The sequence below is a fragment of the Eleutherodactylus coqui genome, chromosome 10 (assembly GCF_035609145.1).
Source record: "Eleutherodactylus coqui strain aEleCoq1 chromosome 10, aEleCoq1.hap1, whole genome shotgun sequence".
NCBI lineage: Eukaryota > Metazoa > Chordata > Amphibia > Anura > Eleutherodactylidae > Eleutherodactylus > Eleutherodactylus coqui.
The window spans coordinates 118776920-118804830 of record NC_089846.1 but is presented as its reverse complement, the minus strand read 5'-3'; the positions used below and the strand labels follow the sequence as shown (position 1 = coordinate 118804830).

The 27911-nt window shown below is 45.1% G+C and overlaps 1 protein-coding gene across 2 annotated transcripts in view; it reads left to right on the top strand.

Moving 5' to 3' along the window:
• Positions 1–27911, top strand: part of MTM1 (myotubularin 1) — a 71548-nt gene that overhangs the window by 20678 nt on the left and 22959 nt on the right. For both annotated transcript variants that reach the window (XM_066581784.1, XM_066581785.1), the window contains exons 4-7: positions 1251–1345; positions 3088–3198; positions 5315–5416; positions 25346–25429. In XM_066581784.1, the coding sequence (XP_066437881.1) occupies positions 1251–1345; positions 3088–3198; positions 5315–5416; positions 25346–25429 (392 nt within the window). The remainder of the gene's footprint in view (positions 1–1250; positions 1346–3087; positions 3199–5314; positions 5417–25345; positions 25430–27911) is intronic.

Sequence of the window (27911 nt, the reverse complement as noted above, 5' to 3'; positions counted from 1 at the left end):
TTTAGGACAGCCCTTGTCGGGATTTGAACACATCCTAATATGCTGAATATGTAACCCATGGCAGACGCTGGACATTTTATGACTACTCATATGGGATAAGACGTAGCAGGATGGTAGAGTTGGAAGGGACCTCCAGGGTCATCGGGTCCAATCCCCTGCTCAATGGAGCATCACTAAATCTTCCCAGACATTTGTCCAGCCTTTGAAGACTTCCACTGAAGGAGAACTCACCACCTCCCATGACAATCTGTTCCACTCATTGATCACCCTCACTATCTAATCTGTGGCTCCTCCCTTTCAGTTTCACCCCATTGCTTCTAGTCTTTCCTTGTACAAATGAGAATAGGGCTGATCCCTCTGCACTGTGACAGCCCTTCAGATATTTGTAGACCCTATTAAGTCTCCTCTCAGCCTTCTTTTTTGCAAGCTAAACCTTCCCAGATCCTTTAACCATTCCTCACAGGACATGCATTACTGTACACAATTTCTTAACAGTTAGTAATACTAGTTAGCTTTGTTTTGGCCCTTAGGAGTGGTTCATTATAACAATATGGCTTTCGGGCCGGAAAAAGGTTGTGCACCCCTTGTCTGGGGCACATGGATGGGTTCTTTTGATAAGGCCACTTCTTTCAGTAAGAACACTGTGTGCTACATGGGAAACCCATTTGAATGGATGCTGTGACTTCATCATAGATGCATTACATTTGGTTATGCTTTACAAATGTTTCTGTTTTGCATTTTTTAGTATTGTCATCAAAGCAGTGTCTGCCTTTAGTTAAATATTGTTTTCAGGTAGTTTGGGATTTTATCATTTGGCTGAACATTGCAAAGTTGTTCGTTTTTTTTTTTTTGTTCTTTTTTTTTTAATAGAACTATTTATGCCAAATAACTAGGGATGAGCGAGTATACTCGCTAAGGCACTACTCGCTCGAGTAATGTGCCTTAGCCGAGTATCTCCCTGCTCGTCCCGAAAGATTCGGGTGCCGCCGCAGCTGACAGGTGAGTTGCGGCGGGGAGCGGGGCAGAGCGGGCAGGAGAGAGAGATCTCCCCTCTGTTCCTCCCTGCTCTCCCCCGCCGCCCCGCGGCGGCACCCGAATCTTTCGGGACGAGCAGGGAGATACTCGGCTAAGGCACATTACTCGAGCGAGTAGTGCCTTAGCGAGTATACTCGCTCATCCCTACAAATAACCCTTTTCTATAGTTTATATATACCTGCTGTCTTATGTATGCGCTCTGTTCTCTTTAACAGATAAAGAAGTTATTTATATGTGTCCATTTAATGCTCCAGCTAAAGGAAGGCTTTATGTCACAAACTATAAACTGTACTTCAAAGGTGAGGAGACGGTAAGTTACAAACCTTTGTCTCCGATTTAGGATTTTATTTTAAGTGAAGTAGTTGTCATATTTGGTGGTTGAATGATGTGCCATAGTTGTGTTCTCTGCCAGCTGCCATTTTTGATTTACACCCCACCAGGATGAGGAGACAAGATGGGGTGGAAGACATCTGGGACCTATTAGATATTTGTGTTCTATCCTGTGGATATGCTATAACAGTCTCAGCAGAAAAACCCTTTGACGCATTGTCCCACCAAATCAAGGGAATAAAGGATGACTTGCTGATTAGTGGGGGACAACTGCTGGGACCTCCACTGACATTAAGAATCCTGGCAGTTGAACCTCTTACATGCCACAATAAATGGAAGCATGTAAATAGACAGGGAGGGGGCTCTATTTGTCACCCATCAGCACCCTGCAGTTCGATCTCAAGATACCAATGGGTTCCCATGGCAGCTGGAAGTCTGACAAAGGTCTCCATGTCTGCCATGTAACTCCTCCTATTAGACCCTACCTCCAGCAGAGTCTAATAGGCTGAGATCATAGTCGGAGTAGAATGCACTACATAAGTAATAAAGTAAAACCCCCACATTTTTTAACGGATGAAAAATATTCAAAACAGCTGCACATAATGGATGTTACCACATTTGTAATGACCCAAGCAATGAAAATTTGGTGAATAATTTTAAACAGTAATGCCAGAATCGCTATTTTTCTTTTGTTCGCCTCCTAAAAATGTAATAAAAAGAATTCCAATGGTGACATGTACCTCAAAATGGTATCAATAAAAATGACAACTCTCCCTGCAAAAAACAAGACCTCCCCTAGCTCAATTACCAGTAAAGTAAAAACGTAGGTCTTAGAATGCAGCAATGCAGATCCAATTGTTTTTCTTTAAAAACGTCTTTATTGTGCAAAAGTAATAGAAAAATAAAATCCACATTAACTCAGTATTGCATTAATCCCGCTGATCACGTAGAGTAAAAATGTTATTTCTTCCGAATAGTGACCGCTGTAAAAACAAAACCCCAAAACAAAGGTGGAATTGCTGGGCACTTTTTTTTCCCTAATCTATTCCTCTCCAAAAATATAATAAGTTATAAAATACAATTATATGTTCCCCAGAGGCATAACTTGAAGCTCCCGGGCCCCAATGCAAAACCTGTAACAGGGCCCCCAACTATAATGCTTTATTCATAGTACTGGGCTCCCTATATGGAGAAGAGAGGCCTTATGGGCCCCCTAAGGCTCCTGGGCCCGGGTGCAACCACATCCCCTGCATCCCCTATAGTTACGCCAGTGATGTACCCCATAGTAGTGCCATTTAAAAATACAACTCGTCCCAAAAAACCCACAAGCTCTCGTATATCAAGAAGTTATGGCTTTTGCAATGCGACAATGAGGATCTCAATTTCACAGAAGCCATGTGAGATGTTTTTGAATGCAAAGCGCCTCACATAGGTGTGAAAACCGCTCGTTGGCAAGTGCGATATTGGGCCTGATATCGTGCTGGCCTGTGTGAATGGAGGCGGGTGACTGGTAGATCTCCAGGACCGGAGGGTCGCGTTAATGAGCAAAACCCCAAGCAGAGCGGGGAGACGGGATCTTCATAAACTCTGTTCTCTATTCGGGAGTTCTTGCTTTCATATATACAGCTTTACATAAAACGATGTCTCGTACACATATTGGAGAACTGAAAAGCCTTATGTGTAAGACGGAATATTTAATGATATGTATATTTTTGTATCTAGGAGCAGCTAATCGTGTTTGAAGTTCCTCTTGGTGTCATTACCAGGATTGAGAAGATGGGGGGTGCCTCCAGTAGAGGAGAAAACTCTTACGGCCTGGATATTACCTGTAAGGTAAGGTTTACAGTCATATTGCCGATACTGCATGTAGGGGTGACCTATATTTTGACTCCCTTATTAAAGGGCATGCTAGTGATGCAGCAACCCCTTTAATTGTCTCTACAGGGGATTATGACTGGTGTACACAATTTGTGTACTAGGTATTTATATTGTGCTGCACGTGACCAATTCACAAGAATCACATGGAAACAATGCTGTGGAAATATGGGTACTAAGGCATAAATGCAGGTGCCAGTACAGCATATGTTGGGCATTTCTTGTCCATAGAGGTGGTCTTGCTGGCATCTTACTGGCTTTTGGACCAGATCTGCAAAGAGGCTTCTGCTTAAAAGTTTTAATAAAATCTAATCTTGCAACCTGAGATGAGGATTATTACGCCGGCACAAGTCCAGTCATGTCTGGTTATTAGATACCACTGCTATATGGAGAATGATGCTTGTGCAGTAGCCTCGTGGCGCATCTTGGCATGACCTAATGCTTCCTGCCACATAAACTAATTTAGGCGGAGAACCTCTGTAATTATAGCTTGGAAGTCGGGTCTTCCTATTGCATACGTTTCTTTGCACTTCCTAAAATATATTCATATGCTGTACTGAGCCTCCATTGATTTCAATGGGGCTTCTCAGACGAGCGTTTGAGCTTTTCGAACGCTGTCTGTTCTATTTTAGTGCGTTTCAGCAATTTTTAACGCACCACATCACCCAAGCACCTGAGAAAACTCTGTAAAGCGCCACATTTAAAAACGCAGCATTTTTACTAATGTTTGTTCACCCAATGCAGTAAAATTATATGTAGTCGAATTAGTGCAGATTTTTCACAGCAAATTCGGGCGCAAACTTCATCCCTTCAGTTGAAAGGGTGAAATCTGTTTCAGCAAAAACTGGAGTAAATTTGCACAAAATGGTGCAGATTTGCTGCAAAATCCACTGCGCAAAATATGCTGTGGATTTTGCAGCAGATCCACACCAAAATACGATGCGTGTAGATTATTGATGAGCGAGCATTGCCCTTAGCGAGTATCTCCCCACTCGAGAGAAAAGGTTCGGCTGCCGGCGCACGTGACAGGTGAGTTGCGGCAGTGAGCAGTGGGAGCGGGGGGGGGGGGAGAGAGGGAAAGAGAGAAAGAGAGATCTCCCCTCCGTTCCTCCCCGCAGCTCCCCGCCCGCCGCCGACAGCTGAACCTTTTCTCTCGAGCGGGCCGGTACTCGCTAAGGGCAATGCTCGCTCGAGCAATTACCCTTAGCGAGTATGCTCGCTCATCACTAGTGTAGATGCATCCTAAGGGTGTGTTCCCACATCGTTTATTTTGTGCGGATCTTGGTGCCACAATTTCACAAGAGTTTTGTGCGTTGCGAGATGCACAAAACTTGCACTTATATGAACTCCATTCCTTGGAAAGGACTTGTATATTTATTTTGTTTCCTCCAGAGGAAAAAAAAATTGCAGCATGTTCTATTTTTTTGGCGTTCCCTCAGAATGCCTCGCCCATTGATTACAATGGGACCTTTAAAAGACATCGCATGGCTTGAAACCAATGGGAAACATTTGCAATCCTCTGAGGATCGCAGTTTCACAGAAGTGATCTTTAAATGGAACCCGCCTCATATTAGCCCAATACTGCACTCGCCCGTGTGAATCCGGCCTTAGTCGTGGTAACTGATTAAACCAATGAGCCGTTTTCTATAGTTATTGGAAAACTCTGAAAATCTGGGGGGCCCGTTGTAGTGATTAGGGAGACCACTGAGGAACAGCTGAATTTTCTCCGGCAGCAGCTGGGTGTGCAGGATGTTGTTGGGGCGCTGTTATACGAGAATTAGTGGTGCCTGCTGGGGCTCGCAATTTGCTGATTTAATTACCAGGCTCATCTTGCAAGTCCAGAGGCAGCCTGGAAATAAACTGCAAATTGGGAGTGTTGGTGTCGTCCATGTGCTAGCACCCTCCGTATAGTAATGTGTGTCTACAACCTGCTCACAAGCAGGCTCCTGGATACAAGGTTTGCTCACCATGTGTTTCTTATAACTTCTGGACAAGGTTTGTGCCGGTCTTCTATGTTCTAGTTCCTGTGAATAAGATGACTACAATGATTCATTTATATCCTTTTACAATTTAGGACATGAGAAACCTGCGTTTTGCTCTGAAACAGGAAACCCACAGCAGAAAACAGATATTTGAAGATCTCACAAGGCATGCCTTTCCTCTTTCACACGGTTTGGTAAGCAGCTATGTAGAATTCTACAATTCTTATTTTCCCTTGTCATGTAATCACAAAATATACGTTGTCCAAATACTTGCCTGAACATATCGCTGAGCTGTCATTGTCCCTCGTACCACTACTAGGGCCGACTGTCGTATGTGATAGCTCCACTGACCATCATAACAGTAGGGGGGGCAGTGTGCAACAAAGGCAGGATTGAGGCGCTCAACCCTAGGTCTGCAGACACAAACATGACCGTCATCCGGTTCCTTCTAGGTACAACATTGAGTCTGTCCTTAAAAGGAAAATTTTGCCGCTGTTGCGTGTATGACCAGTTAGAGACGCGCATGTTGGTGAAGTCTGTGGTCAGCACAAATTTCCAGAATGAAAATATATAAATATTGTTTTATTTATGCCAGCATTGCTTCAAGCCAAAGTTAGGGCGCAGGTATTTCCAGATCCTCGGTTACGTGGTAACATATTTTATTTGCCCTGAAACAGCTGTCTGTGCATGGAGTCTGGCTTTGCTTTTAATTCCCAGTTACAGTTACAAGGCTTGTATAAAGAGTCTAACTTTGGCTTGAAGGAATGCTGCCTTCCAATAGGTGGCACTCTACAGGTATTATTCCATCTCCCTTATTTGCAAGATGACACCTTAAACTGTCACATTCCTGAGCTCAGTGGGCTGATTAAGTATTTATATCTCTGCTCCCTTTGTCTGTTTTACGTTTTGAGTGCAAAACGGTCTCAAATTTCTGTGTGTGAACATTTGTATTTCAGTCAAGGGGGCTGTTCTCTCTACATATTATATATGTGCCCCACCCAAAACAGTTTCATTTTAGCTTGATGAAGGATCGATAGCTCGCTGTAACATCATGTATTTTTGTTAGCCATTAAAAGGTATTATGTCCACAAGATTACTTGGTTTCTCTTGCTGGGAACAATAACACTTTGCTCTACTGGCTAACATGTTACCAACCCCTCCCCCCCCCCCCCCCCCCTTTTTTTTTTCACTCCCCCCAATGACTTGGAAGAAAGGTTGGACATATTGCGTTTCAACATGCCTGATCCTTTTTTATTATGGGAGACAAGCCACCACTAGCGGTGTACAGCACAGAGAATTACTCCCCTCTCCCCATGGAGAACACATGCTAGGCCGATCTTGTATATGTATGGTGGATTAGCTGCTGGGGAACGAGCATTTAGCTGACCGCTATCTAAAGTGTGTGTGGTGACCGTTTGAACCCAGGCGCTCGCCGACATTCAGTAGACGGGGAATACAAATGTTCACCATTCGGTAAAAATAACATAATTCCTTATTTGGGTCAGCACGATTACTGTGATACCAAGTTTATATAGTTTTTTGTTGTTTTTTTTTGCAAGAAGAGTTGCAGTTTTTATTGGTGCATGTGACTTTTGGATTGTTTATTACTTTTTTTTTTTGTTAATCCCACCCCCCTAAAAAAGAAATTCAGAGCTTACTTTTAAAAAAAATTTTTGACATTCACCAAGCGAGAGAAATAACAAAGTATTTTGCTTGTTTGTGTTGTTACAAATGTTGCAATACCTATTTAAAAATGTTTTTTGTGGGGAAAAATGCATTTAAAAAAAAAAGTTTATATTATAGTGAACTCTTTTTGGATGCTATTATTTTTTAGTCCCCCCAAGAGGACTTGAAGATGTGATCATTCGATCGCTAGGATAGTACACTGTATTATGTAGTGCATTCTACAATGCCTATGATCTCATCCTATTAGACACTGCCGGAGATTGGGGTCCAATAGGATGAGATGCATGACAGACAGGGAGGCTTTTGCATGCCTCCGGCTGTTATGGGAGCCCGATGGTACCTTGTGATCGCATTGTGGGGTACTGATGTGGAAGAGCCCCCTCCTCATATCCTCTACTTACTTGCTGCAGTTGCTATTGACTGTGACATGTAAAGGGGTTAAACTTCCAGAATCTGAGGTTTCTCCATTTCTGGTGGTTACAGCAGGAGCCTGGCTGTCAGTAGTCAGCCAAGCCACCACTTTAAAGAGCTGTGCAAGTTTCAAGCCCATTAGTGGTTGCTGTAAAAAGGCATATTGGCAGTCACTAAGGGGTTAAGATCTGATATATGAACCTGCGTTTCTAGTCTGTAACCGGTTTACAAAATGTTGCAAGAAGTATTTAGGTTTATGAAGGATGTCTGGTAGCACTGACCAACTGAGCGCCAGCGTGAAGCGTGCCTTTCATTGGGCATCAAGTGAGCTGCCAGCCAAGCGAAGGAGAGATCTAAATGAAATCATTGCATTGTTGAGGAAAGTAATGCATGCTTGAGTGGAGTAGGGAAAGCCACTCAAGGCTGTTGTAATCCCTAATCCTCCTGAGAGAGTTCTGCAGACTGGCAGCACTATAATGTACGGTATAGCGTGTCGTCTGCACATAAATAAGGGCTATTATGGTGTCAGCAAATAAAGGTGCTTATTTGTGTAATGAAAAGTTAGACCGGTTTCCAGCGCCCTCTCCACATTACTGCTTCACTTTACATGCTTGTAGTAGTGGAGAACACTTGTCTTGGTCAGGCAGTGATCACGCCGATGCTCAGTACAGTTATCAGAGCCGAGCATATATGGCCCTACTACGTCTGTATGTATACAGCGTGTAGTCAAAAGCCTGATCCAACGCTATGTCTCAATACATGGGGTCCTATTGTTAAATAACAATAGTGTGCTTGACTAGGAGGACGTGCTCATGCTACATGATGGTATGGCGCACAGGCTTCTGGGGGTCCCGAAAAATGAATTTTATTTTTGTATTGTGGCCCCTGTAAGAGAGAAAGAGAAACCCAGTTGCAAAGTTGAAGAGTAGCATGTGAGAAGCAGAAATCCACTTTGTGTCTCTCTAAAGCCCCATTTATATGCAATGATTATCACTCAAAATTTGCTCAAAAGCCATCATTTGAGCGATAATCCTTGTGTGTAAATCCTCCCATCTTTCATTCTTTGGCTAAACGATGATTTTTAGGTGAGCATAAAATCCAATGTTTAGCTAGAGAGAAGATAACACAGACCGCATAATGTTTGCTGTCCATGGTGCCGTATTCTCCACCGGAGCGCTGATTTCATTGTCTTCAGCAGAAAGTCTGTGGCAGAACAAAGGAGCTGAATGCAGAGAACAGACCACCTGCTGATCTCTGCATACAGGTCCTGGAGGCTCATTTACATGCAAATGAAGGTTATAATTAGAGTTGAGGGAACGCACTCTTCCGAGCTTGATGCTCAGTCGAGTATTAGCATACTCGAAGGTGCTTGCAACTCTAACGAGCACCACGCCGAGTTCGACCCTGCCCCAGTTTTGGCCCCTCAATGCTGCGCACGTCAACGGCAGTTTGTGGCAGGCTGGCAGTAGAAGGGAGGGTGAGAGTGCTTGGACCCGGCGGGTCCCATACAAAAATGCTCGAGTCTCCCATTGAAGTCAATTGGGTTCGTTACTCAAAAAGAGCTCTCGAATTTTACGAATAGCTCGACCCGAATAACGAGGACCCGACCATTTGGGTGCTCGCTCATCTCCAGTGATAATCTTTTGAACGATTATCTTTGCATGTAAATGGGCTCTAAGTCCTGTCAGACTGCTATGACTGAAGTAAGGAAAGTGTATTCGAGTGGCCTCAGTCTGCTATGATAGGGGTAGATCATTTAGGAAGTCATCCACCATGCAGGAGATTCCGGTGCCGATCTGCGTTAAGAGTCCCTGGAATGAGTGCAGGTCCAAAGACGGCTCCATACATGTATCACAGCTGGAGGCCACTTTGAGAACACATTCTTTACTTCAGTCATAGCAGCGGTCCCACGCGACTTCGGCCGGTTTCACACAGGCGACAACATCACACGATTTTTCCGGCAATGCAATAGCGCGAGAAACCGCATGTTTGCAAAGTCCATGCTTTTCAATGGTTTTCTTCACATTAGTGATGTTTTCACTAATGCAGGGCTGCGAGAGGAAAAAAATGCAACGTGCTCTATCTTTCAACGATGTGCTATTTCGGTTTTTTTATCTCCCATGTTTCTCTACGAAACCTCCTTTTTATCGCATCGCACAAACTTGCGATTTTCATGCGATGCGTTTTTAACATTATAAAGGCCTATTGACTTTCGCGATTAAAAAAAATAAAAATGTTTTTTATTATTGAGGGTAACAGCAATGCGCGATTATTCTCAAGAAAAAGCATCACCGGCGCTTAAAAATGGCGGGAACAAAGCTGTGATATCGCTGTGATTTTCTCAGGTGAAACTGGCCGTAGAGACGCGGAAAGCGGATTTCTGCCATGCTAGTTTTACATTTTTGAAATTGCAGGGGCCACAATGCAAAATTAAACCTCCATGTACCGGGGGCCGCGCGGGATACAATCGTGTAGAGCGCCCGTGCCGCCTTGTTTCGATATGGAGTGGGGGGGGGGGAGGGGGGGGATAGGCTGATCTGGATGGACATGTGTTTTTTTTTTCTGCCTTACATACAATGATGATACCAGTATTGAGATAATAGAGCTGGATCCGTCCGTTTGACCACACCCTGTATATATCTACATGAATGACATAAATTGTCAGGAGCGTAAAGTTACTGGTAATTGGTATGGAACTAAAGTGACTTCATAAGCGATTACTAATCCAAGGTGAGATGTTTGACCGGGAAGCCTAGTGTGTCCGTCCGCCTTCACAAAGTGTGTCATATACCCGCAGTGTTATAAATAGTTCTGCGTGGATCCGCGCCCTAAAAAAACAGCCGTTTCCAATGTCACAATCCATTATTTAGAGACGCTACCATTAACAAAACCTGTTGAAAATAGAATATATGAATAATGTATTTCCTCCCAGTTCAACCAGTATTACTGCAAGCAAGAACACTTGTCCCTACCGCAGAATCGCTGTTACATAAGCAAGAAATAGACGATGAAATCACAGATGGAGGTTTATCGAAATAAGCTTAAAAAGGAGTTTTCAAGAGTTTATAAAATTTAGCCAAGAGGGCAGATGACTACATAAGAGAAATAACTAGAGATGAGCGAGTATACTCACTAAGGCACATTACTCGAGCCAGTAGTGCCTTAGCCGAGTATCTCCCCGCTCATCTCTAAAGATTCGGGGGCCGGGGAGAGCGGGGAGGAACGGAGGGGAGATCTCTCTCTCCCCCTCGCTCCCTGGCGCAACTCACCTGTCACCCACACTGGCCCCCGAATCTTTAGAGACGAGCGGGGAGATACTCGGCTAAGGCACTACTGGCTCGAGTAATGTGCCTTAGCAAGTATACTCGCTCATCTAACAAACGGAAGCCATGATGCAAATGGTCATTGTCCTTTCTAATATTTCAACAAACTTTTTACATAAATCATTCGTTCAGGCAAATACAAGACACTTTGTAATTTTTGGTAGGGTTTACTACAATAACCTATATTACAACCTCACTTTGGATTGTAAATCGCTGGGGCAGAGGAATCAAGTCTATTATCAGTTTACACTGGATTGACTCCCAGGAGTCAATTCACCTTGGATTGGATTTACCTATTTAAAACTAGTGTTTCTTAGATCCAGTCCTCACAACTCCCTACAGGTTGGGTTTTCAGGATTTCCATAGTATTGAATTGCTAATGTTCAAGTGGTGGAAATTGTTACGCTCAGAAGGAATTTTTGGAATATCATTAAACCTGCTACATATGTACAGAGAACACCCAGAATATGGCCCCCTGCACTCGGGTGGATATTCCGCAGCGGGATTTCCACCCGTGCCCGCCTGCATAGGATTGCAGTACAAAACGCAATCCTATGCAGACAGCCGTGATTTGTCCACGTGAAAACGCACACGGAAAACAAATCGCGGCACGTTCTATTTCTGTGTGGGCCTCGCAGTAAAGACCCGACTGCTCCGCTCTGTGCATGTGCCGGTTGGCTGGCAGCTGGCACATCTCAGCGCTTCGGAGACGCCGGGGGCGGGTTAGTCGCAGGGCTGCGCAGGGGCACGGGTCCACATTCCGCTGCGAGAATACTCTCAGCGGATATCTTGTTGGGGTCTCTCCATGACTTGTACAGTTTGTGGTGGGTGGCCATGTGACATAATGCCGCTACCTGTGGCATCCCAGACATGCTCTATTGGGGATAAATCTGTGTGGGCCAATCCATGGTTATGACACTTTGCAAGGTGTGTCTTGTGATGGCTGCAATATGTGGATGGGCATTATCCTATTCAGAGGATTCTGGACAATATGGTATGCCAACCGGTTGTATTACTCTGTCTACATACTGGCAGGCAATTATTGTGCCCTCAACAACCACCAACTCCATCCTGCTATCATAACTAATTGTCCCCCAAACCACGAGTCTAGGGGATGGACCTATGTGCCACTCTGAAATCACAGCGCAAACGATACGTTGATGATTATCACTTTGCAACAGAAAGTATTGGGACTGATCACTAAACACATCTGTCCTCCATGCTTGTGCCAAGTTGCAGCTAGCGGTGAAATTGGGTTAATGGGAAACACTACATGGGGGTCTGAGCATGCAAGCCAGCTTCAAGCAGTCTGTTTATAAGTGTGTGTTGGGTGGCTCTGACGCCAACCGCTGTGCGGATCTGAGCTGCTGTCGCCAATCTATCCTTCACACGGTGTTGTCCTGTACCGGGGCTATCCTGTGGCCACAAAGTCACACAATTGGGGGGGGGGGGGGGAGGGGCGGAGTTCAAACTGTACCTATTGGCGTACCTGCTCACCGACAACCTGTGAATGGAAAAGGACCTTCTTGCGTAACACACTTTGACTTATAAACTAAAACAATGCAGCATTTTGCATACTACTACATGTTCTTCATTCAGTTTTATAATTATTCAATATACTTCATATGAAGAGACTTTGATCCAAGTTTCAAAAAGTTCTTGCATCGGTCGGGATGTAACTCTTGCAATTTTTGCTGTTCGCATCGGCAACTTGTCAGGAAAAACTGACATATTATTGCGGCCAGTGTCCTAATGCTCTATATTTTTGTAATAATGGGTACTTTTTAAATTTCTTGCTCCACGATCGGCTGATCTGGATTCTCCCCTTACAGTTGGTTGAACACATCCATGTTGTACTTTTGGTATTAAGGTGGTTGTAGAGCTGGAATGTCTTCTGCAATTGTCAGTGCCTCAGACCTTGCCACAGCTCTTCTCCCTTTAGGATATCCTCAAATTGGGGGTCACGAGGACTGCAGTTTGGGAAACACGGTTTTAGCCCAAAAATAGCTGGCCTAATGGTAAACCTAAGAGTGAGGCACTTTTAGGACGAGGAGCTGACGTTACTAACTTGCCCCTATATGTGATCACAGTCCAACATCTTGCCACAATCGGTAATATTTCTCCAGATAGCCTCTGTGTGCATGTCTTGTCGTCTGGACGTGCTTTGGCTTCCCTAACATAGGCTTCGGTTTGACAGTCCCTTCTGCATACCCGTAAAAACCGACACAATTGCTGAACACAAATATAAGGGTTACGGCTGAAGGTAGCGAGTAATTTGTGCCGCTTGTGAAGTCCTCATTGACCCCATTGAGTCTTGGAGAACTGCTGAGATGCTCCAAATTATGTTAATTTTGCGATTGTTCATTATCCGGCTGAACACGGAGCGTTACATTAGGATGTTTGTAGTCTTTCCATTCCGTCTGTAAGGTGCACATTATTGTGAGTTATGTTTCCTTATTAAGCTTGCATATGTAGCTAATGCTTCCATAATTAACCCACATATGAAGATGCGCCGTCCCCGATGATGGAACTAATTCTGATTGACAACATTTGAGTAGCTTGTGATGCTGAGCGATATTGTAATGCCAAATGTAAATTTGCTAATAGATGGGATCTAACGAGAGATTCACTTCCGCCGCCGCCGCTGCTGACCTTGCAATAAAATTCATTTGTTAATTTAGGTTGATTTGCATACAAAGAAAATGCTGTTTTTACTGCTCATTTCTGATGTCGCTTTATTTTTTTTCTCTCCTTCATTGCAGATAAGGCTGTGGACAAGAGGCCACAGACAGGGGTGTCCTTAACCCTTTCCAATCCAATTTGTATCCTGGTTTTCCTAGGGAACTTACTCTTTTTTTGCTGTTGTACAACGGCGCTATATGCTGGCTGAAGCCAGTACTGCATGAGGTGACACGTTGGATAGGCTCAGACAGCAGAGAGGCTGGCAATATACAGTAAGAGAACCCCGACGGACGTCTTCCTACATCGGAGCTGTACAGCCTTAAATCATAATGTCTTTAGATGTCAGACAGTGGATTGGAAAGGGTTAATAATGTAGCAATAATGCTGATTTGTCTGATTTCAAGCCATTGGAGCTATGATTGCATTGTTTAAATGTCCCAAAAAGTTCCTCGATAAGTTGGGGCGACATGAAGAATTCTCCTCTGTACATTTTGCACTCACTTAGCCGCTATGATCAGTAGTGGCCTATGGATGGAAATGATACTGATGCTAATGTCCATCCGATACTTGTGACAATTCTTCTAACCGCAGATAGCTCTTCAGTGGTTTGATAAATTGCTACATATAAATGGACATTCAGACATTTGATAGCTCCGCTGGCCTGAATAGATTGTGATTTATATAGAGGGAGATGGAAATGAGTGCCTGTCAGTCAATTCAAAGGCTGACGATTTTCAGAGGAATTTTTTTTTTTTCATGGTAATAACCTGAACTGTTCATATCCGATGTCCCAAGATGGAAACGGTAACATTCAGTCAAGCCGTCCCTTTAGGATTCTGTCCAAATCGGTGGGCTCCACTGAAAAAATCCATCTGTGGCCGGCTTAACTCTTGGTTGAACAACCATTAAAATTGTAAAAAAAAGTAGGTGAACTTTTTTGGAGTTGCCTGGAGTTTTGCATTGATTACTTATAGAAGGTGGTCCGACTATTGTTTAGGTCACAGTTACAGCAGACACAATCTAGCTAAACGTATAACACACATAGTAGCGCTGCTCGTGTCCCTTATCGAGCACAGTGAGTAAGATCCACTGTGCGGAGAGAAAAAGTGAAACTCTGTATTAAAGGGGCTTTGCAAAGATGGGCATGCTCCCCCCAGAATGCAGGGCTTGGGATAAATGGCAGATCACCCCAGGTTTGGGGCAGTCGGCTGAGTTAGGCCGCTTTCACCTGGCTGTGAATCTTGTGTGAATATGAACCCCATTCTTTTGAAGTAGAGGCATGTCCTGTCTCTTCGCGTTTTTTGGAACGCATCACCCATTGATTTCAATGGGAGCTTTAATGTATCGTATGGCTCTCTCATGCCGCGGGATGTGAGGGTTTCCCATTGAAATCAATGGGAAACACTTATGATCCTCTATTGCATGTGAAACTCATGCGAGGGGATCAGCATTTCAGATGCGATATGGGCGTTTTTGCATTCCGCAGGTAAATCGCACGGTCATGAGTGCAATATCGGGCAGAGTTTCACGGCCTGGTATCACACTGACCTGTGTGTAGGTAGCCTTAACTGTGGGAAATCACAGCCAGATATGTACTTGCTGTGTAGCAACCATTGCAGGTTAAAGGGGTTTGTTCAAGTCTTCCCCCACACCCCTTTCACTACAATGGCAGAGATACTTGCCTCTCCTGGACCCCGCTGTGTCCCACCCTACAGTTTCTGGTTTGCCTCATGAAGTCATATTTACAGGCAGCAGCAGCGTGTTTACGGGACATCACAGGCTGCTGCAGCCAATGACAGAGCTTGTCCCTCAATCGCTAAGCTCCTGTTGGCTGCAGCAGCCTATGACATCCCACATACAGGATGACTGCACCCTGTAATCAAACGGGCAAGGAGGACCGAGCAGTGGTGTGGGAGCTGTAGAGAGTCAGGGGAGGTAAGTATGTGTCTTTAATATATTACTGCATAGGACACATGTTTAAAAAAAATACTTACAACCCCTTTTGAATCTAGTATTGCAGGATGGCCATTTGCCTGACTGTAACAGAAGAGCAGACGGTCGGCCAGAATGGTTGCTGTTATTACTGAGCAGCTCTCTTCTGGGCCATAGAGGTGGCCCAGCTCTATAATGCTGATGGACCCTAATAGTGCACATAAACAGGGCTTGTGCTCTGGACACCCAATTAATGACTTCACCCACAGATAACTGACTGCAAGGTCTCTCAGTGAAGGATTTACAGATACTTTACTCATTAATCTGCTCATTTCAAACGATTCACTTAGTTTTTTATTAACTTTTTTTCTCATTCCCAACTGCTGCATTGCCATGAACCTTTGGTTTGGCTGAATGTAAGGAGGACTTACTGACTAATAGAAGAATGAATGCATTTTGTATTCGAATTGCATAACGAATACCTTAATGTTTTCTTATCAAAACTGTAACTTTATCATTTTGGCTGATCCTGTAATGATTTCTCCAAAATTGCAGGAAATGAAAACTTCCCCCGTGGTGCTCTGCAGATGCTGTTAGCAGTTTAACTATAATATCTCTTCGAGAGAGCAGAGATGGATGTAGGGTCCCTCCACCTCAGACTCTTGTTTACAGGGTCACCTGCTGCCCGATACAGCAGTCGGGTGGGTTCACACGTAGCTGATTTGCAGTGAATCCACACCATTTAGCGCAAATTTTGCTTTTGATTTTGGTGTGGATCCGCAGCAGATTTCACCTCTAAATTCAATTGAAGGGGTAAAATCTACAACAAAATCTGCACCCAACGCACCCCATGTCCGAAAGGGCAGATCAGCCGTGGACTTTGTGCAGATTTTCTACACTGAAAGGCCGCCTGCACACGAGCGGAAATCCCGCCACGGGATTTCCCGCGGGATTTCCGCCGCTGAAAGTTTGCATAGGAGTGCATTAAAATACGCACTTCTATGCAGACGGCCGCGGTTTGGCCGCGCAAAATCTCGCGCGGCAAACAAACCGCGGCATGTCCTAATTTTCTGCGGGGCACGCACTCACCCGGCCGCCGGCTCCGGGCTGCGCGGCAGCCGGCACATGAAAGAGCCGGGGCCGCTAGGCGCGGGTGAGTACGCGCTCGTCTCTGCAGGCTCTCGGGTCGGATCGCGCGGCGAGAATTCTCGCTGCCGGATCTGACTCGCTCGTCTGCAGGCGGCCAAAATCTGCTTTTCAAATCTGCGGCTGCTGTTGGGATCTGTTGCAGATTTTGCAGAGGGTTATCTGCATGTTCTCATTGTGGAAAATCTGCAGCAAGTCCACAGCTACTGTTACGGATTTGGTGCACATTTACACGTTTTTCAATCGCTGTCTGTTCTATTTTCACGCTTTCTGCATTTTAAAATGCAATGCTTTGCCCATTAAAATGACAAAACGAGGTACAATGTGGTTCCCGCGTTTTCAGCAGAGTTTTTCAGTTCTGGCATTATCCGCTTGCTTGGCTGCGTTTAGAACTGTGCTGAAAATGCAGTCAGACGCGGTCAAAAACGTGCGTCAGCGCCGCTGGAAACGCAGTAAACGTACACGGGCGGATTTGTGTTACGGACTCCGGAGTGGGTGTCTGCCTCTGCATTCCACAGCAAATACCGCCCATAGCATGCTACGCAAAAGTTATTCTTCATGCACACGAGTGGAAACCAATTGCGGTTGCTGCTCTTGGATGAAAAATCGCAGCATGCTCCTTTTTTTTTTTTTTTTGCGGAGTCCGCACGGATGACTTCCATTAAAGTCAATAGAAGCCATCCGATCCAAACCCCGTCTGCAATTGATATTGTGGCAAAGGCTGCGGATTCCACAGAAAAAGCAGGAGATTAAAAAGAATCTGCATTGCATATGTCCGATGGTGAGTCGTGCGGACCGTCCGCGGTACAGATGAAGAGAAAAGAAAGCAGGTACGCGCTGCCAGCGCCGGGTGCAGCCGGCCTCAGTGTCTGCCTTGTGAATCTGCCACCTAGATCTCCTGGTGTGCGCTGGGCTGCGTGTGGCGCTCTATGGAAGAGCTTCCACATACAGTCAGGCTGCAGAGCCTCTTCTATCCATAAACAGGCTGAACTAGATGGCCATTGTCTTCATTCGGTCTTACATACTCTGTTACTACTATAAGTGCCATGTCTTTGCACGAAGCGGCCTTCACCATATATCCGTCGTGTCCGGCTAAATAAACATCTCTTCCTCCTCCAGCCGGCTCCTTCTGATGGACTGTGCTGAACGGTGATATGTATAACCTTGTCCCGCCTCGTCCCGCTGACCAAGACAAATGGCTTCTCTGTCTCAGTTCAGCCGGCTCCTCCATTATATCCTGACCGCTATTTTCACAGTTCACTTTCTGGAAATGTAGCTCTAAAGTAAGACTGTAAGCGAGTCCTCGGCCCCATCTACATTGCTCCGTCCTCGGAAGATTGGCGCGGGGAGGGGGGGGGGTTCTTTCGCAATTATCAGTTTGGAAAGAATTGAAAAGACATTTTAATTTGGTGTTTAATGTATAAATAATAAAAATCTTAACTCCTTAAAGACGGGGCCCTTTTTTTGTTTTCGGTTTTTCCTCCACATTTTCAAAAATTCATAACTTTTTTTGTTCTTTTTTTTCCCCTTGGTCTATGAAACCGTCTGAGGATTTTAGTTTTGCAGGACCTAGCCGTACTTTTTTCAATGGTACTTTAAAATGTGCCATAACTTTTACAAGGTACTAAGAGGAGTGAAATGGGGAAAAGCAGCGCTGCTCCACCATCTTGGGGGGTAGTGGGGGAGCGGCTTGTTTTATGGCGTACACACTGGTCTTTAATGGTGACATAACTTTTTATTCCATGGATCATTGTGAAATAAATATATATATATATATATATATTAATTTTATTATTTTCTGTACTACTTGTACTACTCTGTGGCCGTCTTCTGACTTCCGTAACTTTCCTTCAGTCGATGGGTTGTGCAGGGCTTATGTTTTGCAGGACAAGCTGTAGTTTTCTGTTTTGAAGTACAGTTTCTTGGAGATGGGACGACCAATTGTGGCGTGTATTTATTTTATTTTTTTTTCTTGCTTCGTCTGACAGTGTTCCCCATGCAGGATAAATAATGCATTAATTTTGATAGATTGGACCTTTACAGACATGGTGCTGTAAAAAATGTGTTTATAAATACAGGAAAAGGGTTTTTTTTTTTAACTTTTAGGCTGGGTTCATACGGGGCAGATTTGCCGTGGAAATTCCGTCCAGGATTTCGCCGCGGCAGATCCGCCTGCGGCCGCTAATCACGGGTGTGGCCAGCCATGTTGACGGCAAAGCCGTCAGAAGCCGGCACTGCGGCGCGGATTAGCCAGCCGCAGCATGCTCATTCTTTTTCTTCCTCCGCTGCGGCTGCGCTCTCCTCTATGGGAGCGCCGGCCGCAGCGAAGGAGCGAGCGGCCAGGCCGCTTCAAAACCCGCGGCTAAGTGCCGCGGGTTTTGAAGCAGCGCTTCTCCCGGTGGAAATCTCGCGGTTTTTCACTGCAGCCAAACCGCAAGATTTCCGCCGGGATTCCGCTGTGTGGGAACCCAGGCTTAGGGCTTATTCCGACGTGCGTATATCGGCCAGGTTTTCACGCCCGGCCAATATATGCTGGCGCTCTCTGCAGCGGGAGGAGGCGGACCGGGCCGGGAGCAGTGCACTGAGCTCCCGCTCCCTCTCCGCCCCTCGTCACTATTTGCAATGGGACGGGGCGGAACTTGGCTCTGCCCTCGTCCCGCCCCTCCCCGCAAATGTGCAGGAAAACAGAGCTGCATATTTTCTTGCGTGACCGAAATTGTGCGCAAAATACATGCATATGAACAAACCCATTGAAATCAAAGGGTTCTATTCACCATGTATTGCACACGCAAATACATTCGGGGCCGAAGGAGGTGTTTTGTAGAGTAAATCAAGGCCGCCTGTCCACGGCCACAATGGAATGTCACTAGCGATATTCCGCCACGGGGGAGGAGCACCGTAAGGTCTCTGCAATGAGCCTATCTAATAGGCTCACCGCGGAGAATTGTGTCATTCCGCGATTTCAATCACGCAAGCGGAGAATCGCTATGATGCTCAACTCGTGGACGTAGGGCTGCCACTGTCCATAGTTATCGTATGGAAAACTTGTCATGCGAGCTCCGCCGGCCATTGATCACCGCCGACCTCACTATGACATCTCGCCCGTGGACAGCCAGTCTAATATGGAGCCAGCACCAATGAAATGTTCTAATAACAAGAGCCTTTAATTGGAGTTTATACAAAGCTTATTCTGGAGCCGCCGGTGCCCAACAGGGAGGACTTGTAGGGCTGGGACTTTACTGGAAGCTGTCAGAGCGGTTCATCACATTGAGTGGAGCTACATCCCTCCTAGGCTTCTTTCTAGAACTATTTTTGCTTTATAAAACCTCGACACTGAGGACTAAAGGGGACCTTTTACCTGCCTAAAGCACCATAAACTGGAGGCCCTTTTACACGGAACGATTATTGTTCAAAGACTAGTTTAAACAAGCGTAACTAACGATAGTTGTTCATTGTAACCGCAGCCAATGATCGATCGAGAATTCATTCGCTTATTCCTCAATCGCTTTATGCAGGTATGAAAATCATCGTTGGGTCTTTCGCTAATTGTTCGCTGAAATGCAGATAGTTCGGTCATTCGTTCGTACAGTGAATGTGAGCGGCTGGACGATTTAGCGAACGATTTATCTGCCTGTATAAACAGGCCGCACGGGCAAATCTGGCAACATTCACTCATGCAAACGATAAATCATTAGGTGTCAAAGCACCCTGTGTTATGGTGGGGTTAGGGAAGGTAACAGGGATTCGGGGGGTGATCTTATATATTTTTTTTCTCCTATACCTACCCACTCCCCGGTTCCCGCTGCAGAGTCCTGTGCATGTGCTCCCCCATACAAGTCTATGGAAGAGCGCGTGCACAGGGCTAGATTGGGTTTCTGTGTGCTGCATGGACTTCAGTGGTGGGAACTAGGGAACGAATAAATAAAAAAAAAAAAAGCCATTAAGTAACTGTTAGTTTATGTAGCTTTAGGAAGGTGACCGGTTCCCTTTTAAGGTGACAACAAACGAAAATATATAATGAGGAAGATACATATTTGCACATTAGGGCATGTTCATACAGCATTTTTCACGCTGGATAGGTCACCCTATTTATGGCAGCAATCTTAAGCTGACTTGCATTTTCACAGCAGTATGGATCCACACATGTCCTACCTTAAGAATCTTATTTCATGGAGAATGAAATTCCAAAACAATGCCCTCGCCCATAAGATGTTTATTTCCAGAATGCTCCGTTCTTCAGATACTGCAGCTCTTGATTCCTCTGGCCTCTGGTTGTTTACTGCTCGCTGCCAGGAGAACAGGCCACCTCTTCTACGGCGCTTGTGCACGTCCTCCATTTCAATCTCACGCCTGGGATCTCGGGAGCGTATGAATGAGCTTTCGGCCCGGCCACCGGCTACCATTGTGCTCTCTTTCTTTCCACACAAAATGTCTGATTGTTTACTGCTCGTTGCTAGAGAAACGGAGGACAAGAGGAATCAATACCTACAATATCTGCAGAATGGAGCATTTGGGAAATAATGGTCTTATGGGTAAGTGCGTGGTTTTGTGATTTCGAACGCCTTGAAATGGGATTCCTGAGATGGGAATACATCTTTATGAGGGAAGTTAGAAAAATGGAGTTCTGTGTTGTGTAAAGGGCCCTCAAAGACATCAAAGGGAAATCGGTGGGACTGGCCAACTATCTGAAGTTTATGGAAGGTCTTCCCACCGTTTCGGGGGATGTCACTGTAAAGGCGTGAGAAAGTATATGATCAGCCCAGTAAAAAAGAAAAAGTGCAATATGGGATCGTGGTTTTTTTTTTGTTTTTTTTTTTGGGGGGGGGGGGGGGGGGGCGTCATATTTCTACATGCAATAGCAATTGACAATTTTAACGTGGATCAACAGCAGATTTTAGTCTTTCAATTAGAGTGGTGAAGCCTGCTGTGGATCCGCGTCAAAATCAGCACCAATAGTGCATTTTTTATTATTTTTTGGTTTTTTATTTTTACACAAATTTTGCTGCAGATTTTCCTCACCAACTCCACTACTTGTGAACGCAGCCCTATAAGCTTCTGTTGTTAATGTTGTACTTCGTTCTAGTAACCCTTCATTCCCTGATGTGCTACCATCGGGCTGATCTTCTCTACATACAGATTTTGTTAGCGTTATGAACCATTCCGTGGGTTTTTCGGCTTGGTTCTGCCTTGACCAAGTTGGTTGTTGTACAGATCTTCGTTAGTTTCTATCCAGTAGGCATCAGGAAGCCGTGCGCAGTGTTTCCTTCCACCCTCACTAAATGCTTTAGTCATACTTGTCTTTAAATTACCAGACTAGTTTTACATGTCAAACCGCTTATTTTCTATTCGAAAGACCTGATGGTGCAAAACATGAGCGTTATGTGCTGTATTTAAGAGCCATCAATCATCAGCGTTGTGTAAGCGGATGTAATTATATACTTCTAGGATAATGCCTCCGCTGCTAATAAACGTGGGGACTTCATGACTAAATGCCTGCATTTCCGTATAGATCATTTCACATCTAGGGCTCATTTATGTTAAAAAGAGATTTAAAGGCCGTTGATCTATTTTCCATAGTAGCCTATCGTAGGACATGCCACCAATGTTAGAGCATTGGGGTTCTGTCCACCGTGACCCTTGTCGATAACTAGGGTGTAGCGTCCGATTTATTTCACTTTTCTCTTGCTTGACTCTTTCTTGGTGGTGACATGAACCACAGTCTTATTCAATGAACATCCAGGCAGCCACCTGGTAAAAAAAACTAGTGTCAATGTTTCTATAGCTTGGATTGTAGCCAGTCCGCTATAGGAATCAACTTTCAGTTTTGGTAGGAACACCGCTCTGTCCCGCTTCGGTTATATGAGAAACTAGTAGAAAGCCCGCCCGGAATGGCGACTGCAATCCATATATATTTAAATATCCGTGCCCAGGAAAAGTAGTCAGCGGAATTAGAAATAATAGTTAGAACGTAAAGGCGGCAGCTGTTTTGAATGCACCGGATTCCCAGGGCAAACCAACGTGGAGGTCCCTTTGGTCGTCGCATTCTCTCCGCTTGCGCAGCTCGGCGCTCCTCTTCTCTATTATATATTCAAGGACGTACCATGATCTCACAGAGTGAAGTTTGGAATTTGTTAATTTGGCAACTTCATTAAATCGTCATCGTGGAACCTCACCAGACGATGGGTGAAAATGTACATTCTACAATGTAGACTTGTGTGTTTGAGAGAGGTAGCTGCTCACCGCTTGTGTGGATGTAGATGATGTGAGGATGCTATGTGAGTGTTGGGTATAACGTGTAGTACATAATGCATATACATGAGGGCAGATTATTTTGAGAACACACTGTGCCAACCTGGGGTAAGATGTACATACAGGGTGTGTCAAATGTGGAAACTCCCATGTAGAATGAAAACGGTTTGTCAGATGGTGATCCAATTTTGCATACAAGCTGCAGGGGAAAGACGAAGCATGTTAGGCCATGTGATCAAAATGATGGCCATTTTGAATGCCGCCATCTTGGATTCAACGTTGCTTGTTTTCCAATGGGAGGGTAGGTGTGTGATATAGCAAACTACCAGAAAAACAATGGTGGGCTTTATTTTAACATAACTGTGTTCCTTCTTCTGTTAACACAGTCGCTGTATGTGAAATCAGAAAAGTGAAGTACAGTACACTATTTTTCTGGTGACATTCTCTGCCGGTCTGATATATCTTGCACTTCCCATCGCAAAAAATTTGAGTTCAATTCAAAATGGCCGTCATGTTGGACACATGACCTAAAAGGTTTACTCCTTTACCCTGCAGCTTCTGTGCAAAATCGGTTCACCAACTCCCAAACCGCTGTCATTCTATATGGGCGTTTCCACACTTTTGAGGCGCCCTGTATATTAGATACTATCCGGTGCTTTTTGCTACGACATGGCATTCCGTCTGCTGATCATATGTAACTTCCACTTTGACTCTCTAGAATACCCCTTTAAGGGCATGTTCACATGGCGGACTTTCCGTGTAGATTTCGGCGTGTTTACCGCGTGACTAAACGCTTGGATTTTGCTTCCCATTGTGTTCAATTAAAATCTGCCTTGTTGAGGGGGGGGGGGGGGGGGGAGCAACGTATTGGAATCCCATGCGGAAACTCTGGCGGGTAGCCACATGCAGATGGGCAACATTGCATGGGGCTAATCGGTGGCATGCCAACTGTCAACTCTTGAGAATCGCCCTTGGGTGTCAGCTACAAGATCATAAGCTGGCATTAATTCATGTGCATCAATCAATCAGCTTCAACCAGAAGACTAGTCCTAATACCTTACTGAAAACCCAGCGCCCGAGCCACGTCAGACCTTGTAGGCCCAGTGCTGTCACGTCCTACCTCGGATACTTTTGGATTTCGCTGTGGACAGTCATATGTTGCTCCATGTTTAACCCATTGTATTCCTGGTATCGGAACATTCATTGATTTCTTGCACTGCTCAGTCTTGTCTTCCGTAGCCTCACCTCAATATAAATGTGTTAAGTAATGGAGCAGTAAGGAATTGCCGGGCGCTTGTAAGTAAAGGAGATGTTTCTTTGTGCAGAAATTGCCGTGTTGGGGAAAGATACTGATCACAGCAAATCTGTCATTCAAAGCACAGCGGTAGACACAATGTTCGGATTGCTTTCTGTACACATTATCCCCCTTCGTTCTCTCTTGTGAACGCTCCTGATTACAAGCTGCCTTTTTCCTTCCTTCCTCTAACGAGAGCCGTGGACACTGCTGTAATTTTTTGTGAAATTGACCTATATTTCTTAAACAGCCGTGTGTTGGCTATTCTGGTATTGGTGTTAAAGCAATATGGTCGTATCTGATGACTTCTCAGAATTGGCTGACACGCGTACATGGGGAATAACACTATTTTTGGCCAATATATGACTTGCATCCTGCATTTTTCACCAGTTTTCCCCTCTGCAGGCTGTAGATTTAATTCTCTGTTATCCCTGAGCTGGTGGGTGGAGACTAGCTGCTATGATGTATTCTATACACTGCACCTTTAGGGAGCAGGATCTCCTATTCTCGATCTCTGTAGTATACCCTCAGCAGCAGTACTGAGCAGTGTAACGGTCAATCCAGTACAGGGTCACAATGAGACACTTATTAGTCTTCTGCAGTAGCTTCCTGTGTGCTTCTGTCTCGCTTTCGCTCTGCAGTTGCTTCCTCCCCTCTCCTTACACTTCTATGGGTAGCATGATGCAAAGTTTGCTGAAACAACGGCGTCGGTTTTAAAGCATTAGGGTTGTGTGTTAAATGCACTAATTAGACATCTGAAACAATTGCGCAGTTACAATGCATCATCCCTAAACAAGAGATGTAAGTGCTGTATACTGCTGCCAACCAAAGAGGCACGGCGTTCTGCCATATCTAGAGAGCCATTGTTTTCTGCCCTAAGGCTGTCCGTACACTTTAGGTAGCTGTCGCCTGAACAGTAGTTCGGCTGGCAGCTCCTCTTCCTGATGCCCCTCCTCCTTCAGCTTCACTCAAGTGCAAGAGGGGAATAAGCTGCTGCCAGACACCCCCAGTGTCGGCTTATCTCCCTGCAAGCAAAAGGGACAGGTATGTTGAATTCCTACATGATCAATCATTCTTTGCCCGGCCATCTGCTTTCAGGGGAGATTCAGAAGGCCCACATCCATACACCTCATTGTTGGCGGTCCCACTGAAATTGGCGCATTCAGCTGACTGTACTCTGTGTATGGCCACCATAAAGGTTTATTTACATGGGCCATTAGTGGGCCGCACAGTCAAAAACCAATGTCTTACCTGTTCACGAGAAGAACCGCACAGGTGAAGGTACCACTGTGATAGGAATACACGTACATATGTGATGATATAGTTGTAGACCTCCCAGTAAAGATGGCAAGTATATGATGACTCCTGCAAGTGATATATATATATTCTTTTTCTTCCAGCAATTCTTTGCGTTTGTAAGTGAAGAAAGATTTCCCAAGAATGGTTGGGATATGTATGATCCTGTGAAAGAGTTTCAGAGACAGGTAAGGGAAATGCTCAATCGCAGAGATTACGGTCTGTTCATTGTATTGCCTGCCTAGAATACACACACGTTTAAAACTGTTCTCCAGTCTTGGGGCCCGTTCACACGGCCGTATTTGTGAGATGCATGCCGTCCGTACATCCCACATACAGCACCCCCCCCCCCCCCCCCATAATGGACTATGAGGCTATTCAGATGAACTATTCTTCACATGGCTCATAGGCCAATGGTCCTTGTGAAAAATATATCCTCTTCTCATCCGTGATAATGTGCAGGGTCCATGAAGATTGGACAGCTTCCAGACCGGTGACCCGAAAAGAATTCTGTGGGACGTCGGCATTTGAAAAACATGCAAGAATTTATTCCAAGTCAAACATAAATGCTGCGACGTTTCGGCTCTACGCTAAAACCTTGGAAAAAGCTGTAATGTAGAGCAAAAATCCTATTGGGCGCGGAATAAATTCTTGCGCCTTTTGCAAATGTTGACGTCCTACGGGATTCTTTTCCGTTTGTCTGCCATATCTGTCACCAGTCGTCGGGGACAGCCTGTTACATGGATCTACCTAAGGCCGGCGAGCGCGATATCCATTTGAGAAACTCAGAGCAAGATCGTGCTTTTCACTGCGACTTGTGATGCGTTTTGTAAGAAAACTCATCACATCTCTGCACTTGTAGTTTTTCACGTGCATGAAAATCACATGTTTCAGTAGGAAAGCGGTTTTAAAAACCGTATTGCGCTCGCCTGAAAATCATATGAGTACAATTTATTTTTGCTCCAAAAACAGGACATTCTATCTTGTCGCTGTCAGAGAAAAATCACCCATATTAATACACCCATTGGGATATTACGACATGCGAGTTCTGGGCTTCTCGCAATTGCACAGATCTCTCCGCGTTTTTCTTACCTGTGTAAATACGGCCTAAGGGACACTAGTACTGTCATCCACTCATGCGGAGGAACATCACTTATCCATACATAGACTAGATCCTCCAAGAGGCTGCACCAGAATCACAAGTTATCAACCCTGTTCAAAGGATAGGGAATAACTTGCTGATTGGTGAGGGTCTTACTGCTGAGACCCCCACCAAGCCCGAGAACGGTGGTCCTGGGTTTCCAGGCTTGCTTACTGCACCCCCGCACTGAGGAGGAGGCTTAATGGAGTTCTGGTCGTACAAGAGTGCTGCTGCCTCATTCACTTTCAGTGGAACTGTGGAGATAGCCAGGTGGCAAGCACTTGGGTATTTCTGTCCGTCCCATTGAAATGAATGGAGCATTGACTGTGCATACTCGGCCAGCGCTCCATTCATTCTCATGTCGCTGCGGGAGGAAAAGCGCCCCCTACATTGATACAGTGGGGGACACAGGAGTCCTGTTCTCAGTCTGTGGACGTCTCAGGGGTGAGACCCCCTCCGATCAGCAAGTTGTCCTCTATCCTGTGAAGCCTGTGCATGTTTGCCTTGTTCACTTTGAATAAAACAGTCTTATGGACATGAAGCGGGTGGAATAAAGAAGGAAGTTGTGTTGGACTTTATTCTGCTTTTAACAAATCTAAAAGCTCTAAAAATGTCCCAAGTTTAAAAAAAAAAAAGTAAATTGCAGCCACAACAATGGTGAGAACACAGAAGTCATGTGACTGCGGGCGCTGCCTCTGTTAACGAGCCCCGTCCAGTGTTGCACTTTCCCAATTGCACTATGAAGACTGTCTGCTTGATCTGCAATCTAGTGTCTAGTTGTCAATGACTCTTGGTGGTTCTTCTGTTGCACATTGCACTACCTGCGCTGAGGAGGAGCCCGGGCCGGTACAGTCAACCCAACTTTTTTTTGCATATGTAATCTACTGAGGTATCTGCCACTCGGGATACCGGGTGATGAGCTGATTGTCCGATCCACTGTCAGTGCAGGGGGCAGTAGCGAAAGTGCCCTTGCTTGCTTCACTCCCATTGAAATCAATGGGATCTGAAGCGGCTATTACACTTCCGCATCAGTCCCCGGTTTCGAGGTGGAAGTAGAATAGCCAGCTTCAGCTCCCATTGATTTGAATGGGAGTGAAGCCGACTAGGGCACTTCTTTTTTTTTTTTTTTTTTTTTGCCCCTAAGTGGATGTCTGTCCCCGCTGCACTGACAGGCGATCGGCTTGCAGTTCCTTGGCGATTAAATTATTGATGAATTATCCTGAGAATGGGTCATCAAAAGTGTTTTTGTTTTTTTCCCCCTAGAAACCCCTCTTAAGAATGGTGATGGTAGGAATATTTGAGCTTAGGTATTGCTGTCCAGGAAGGGAGGAGATGGATTACAATGAGTGATTCCCTTCTCCTCTTTGGGTGTGAACCTAGCCCGTCTGACCATGTAGCCTATAGTAGTTCAGCTTGTACTAGAATCAGCCGGGAGCCACCGCTTGCATTGTGGAGCTTACGGAGAATACGCACTGGTTATATAGCAAGTGTCACCGTCCGCCAATTAATACCCTCCTCGTTTTACCTAC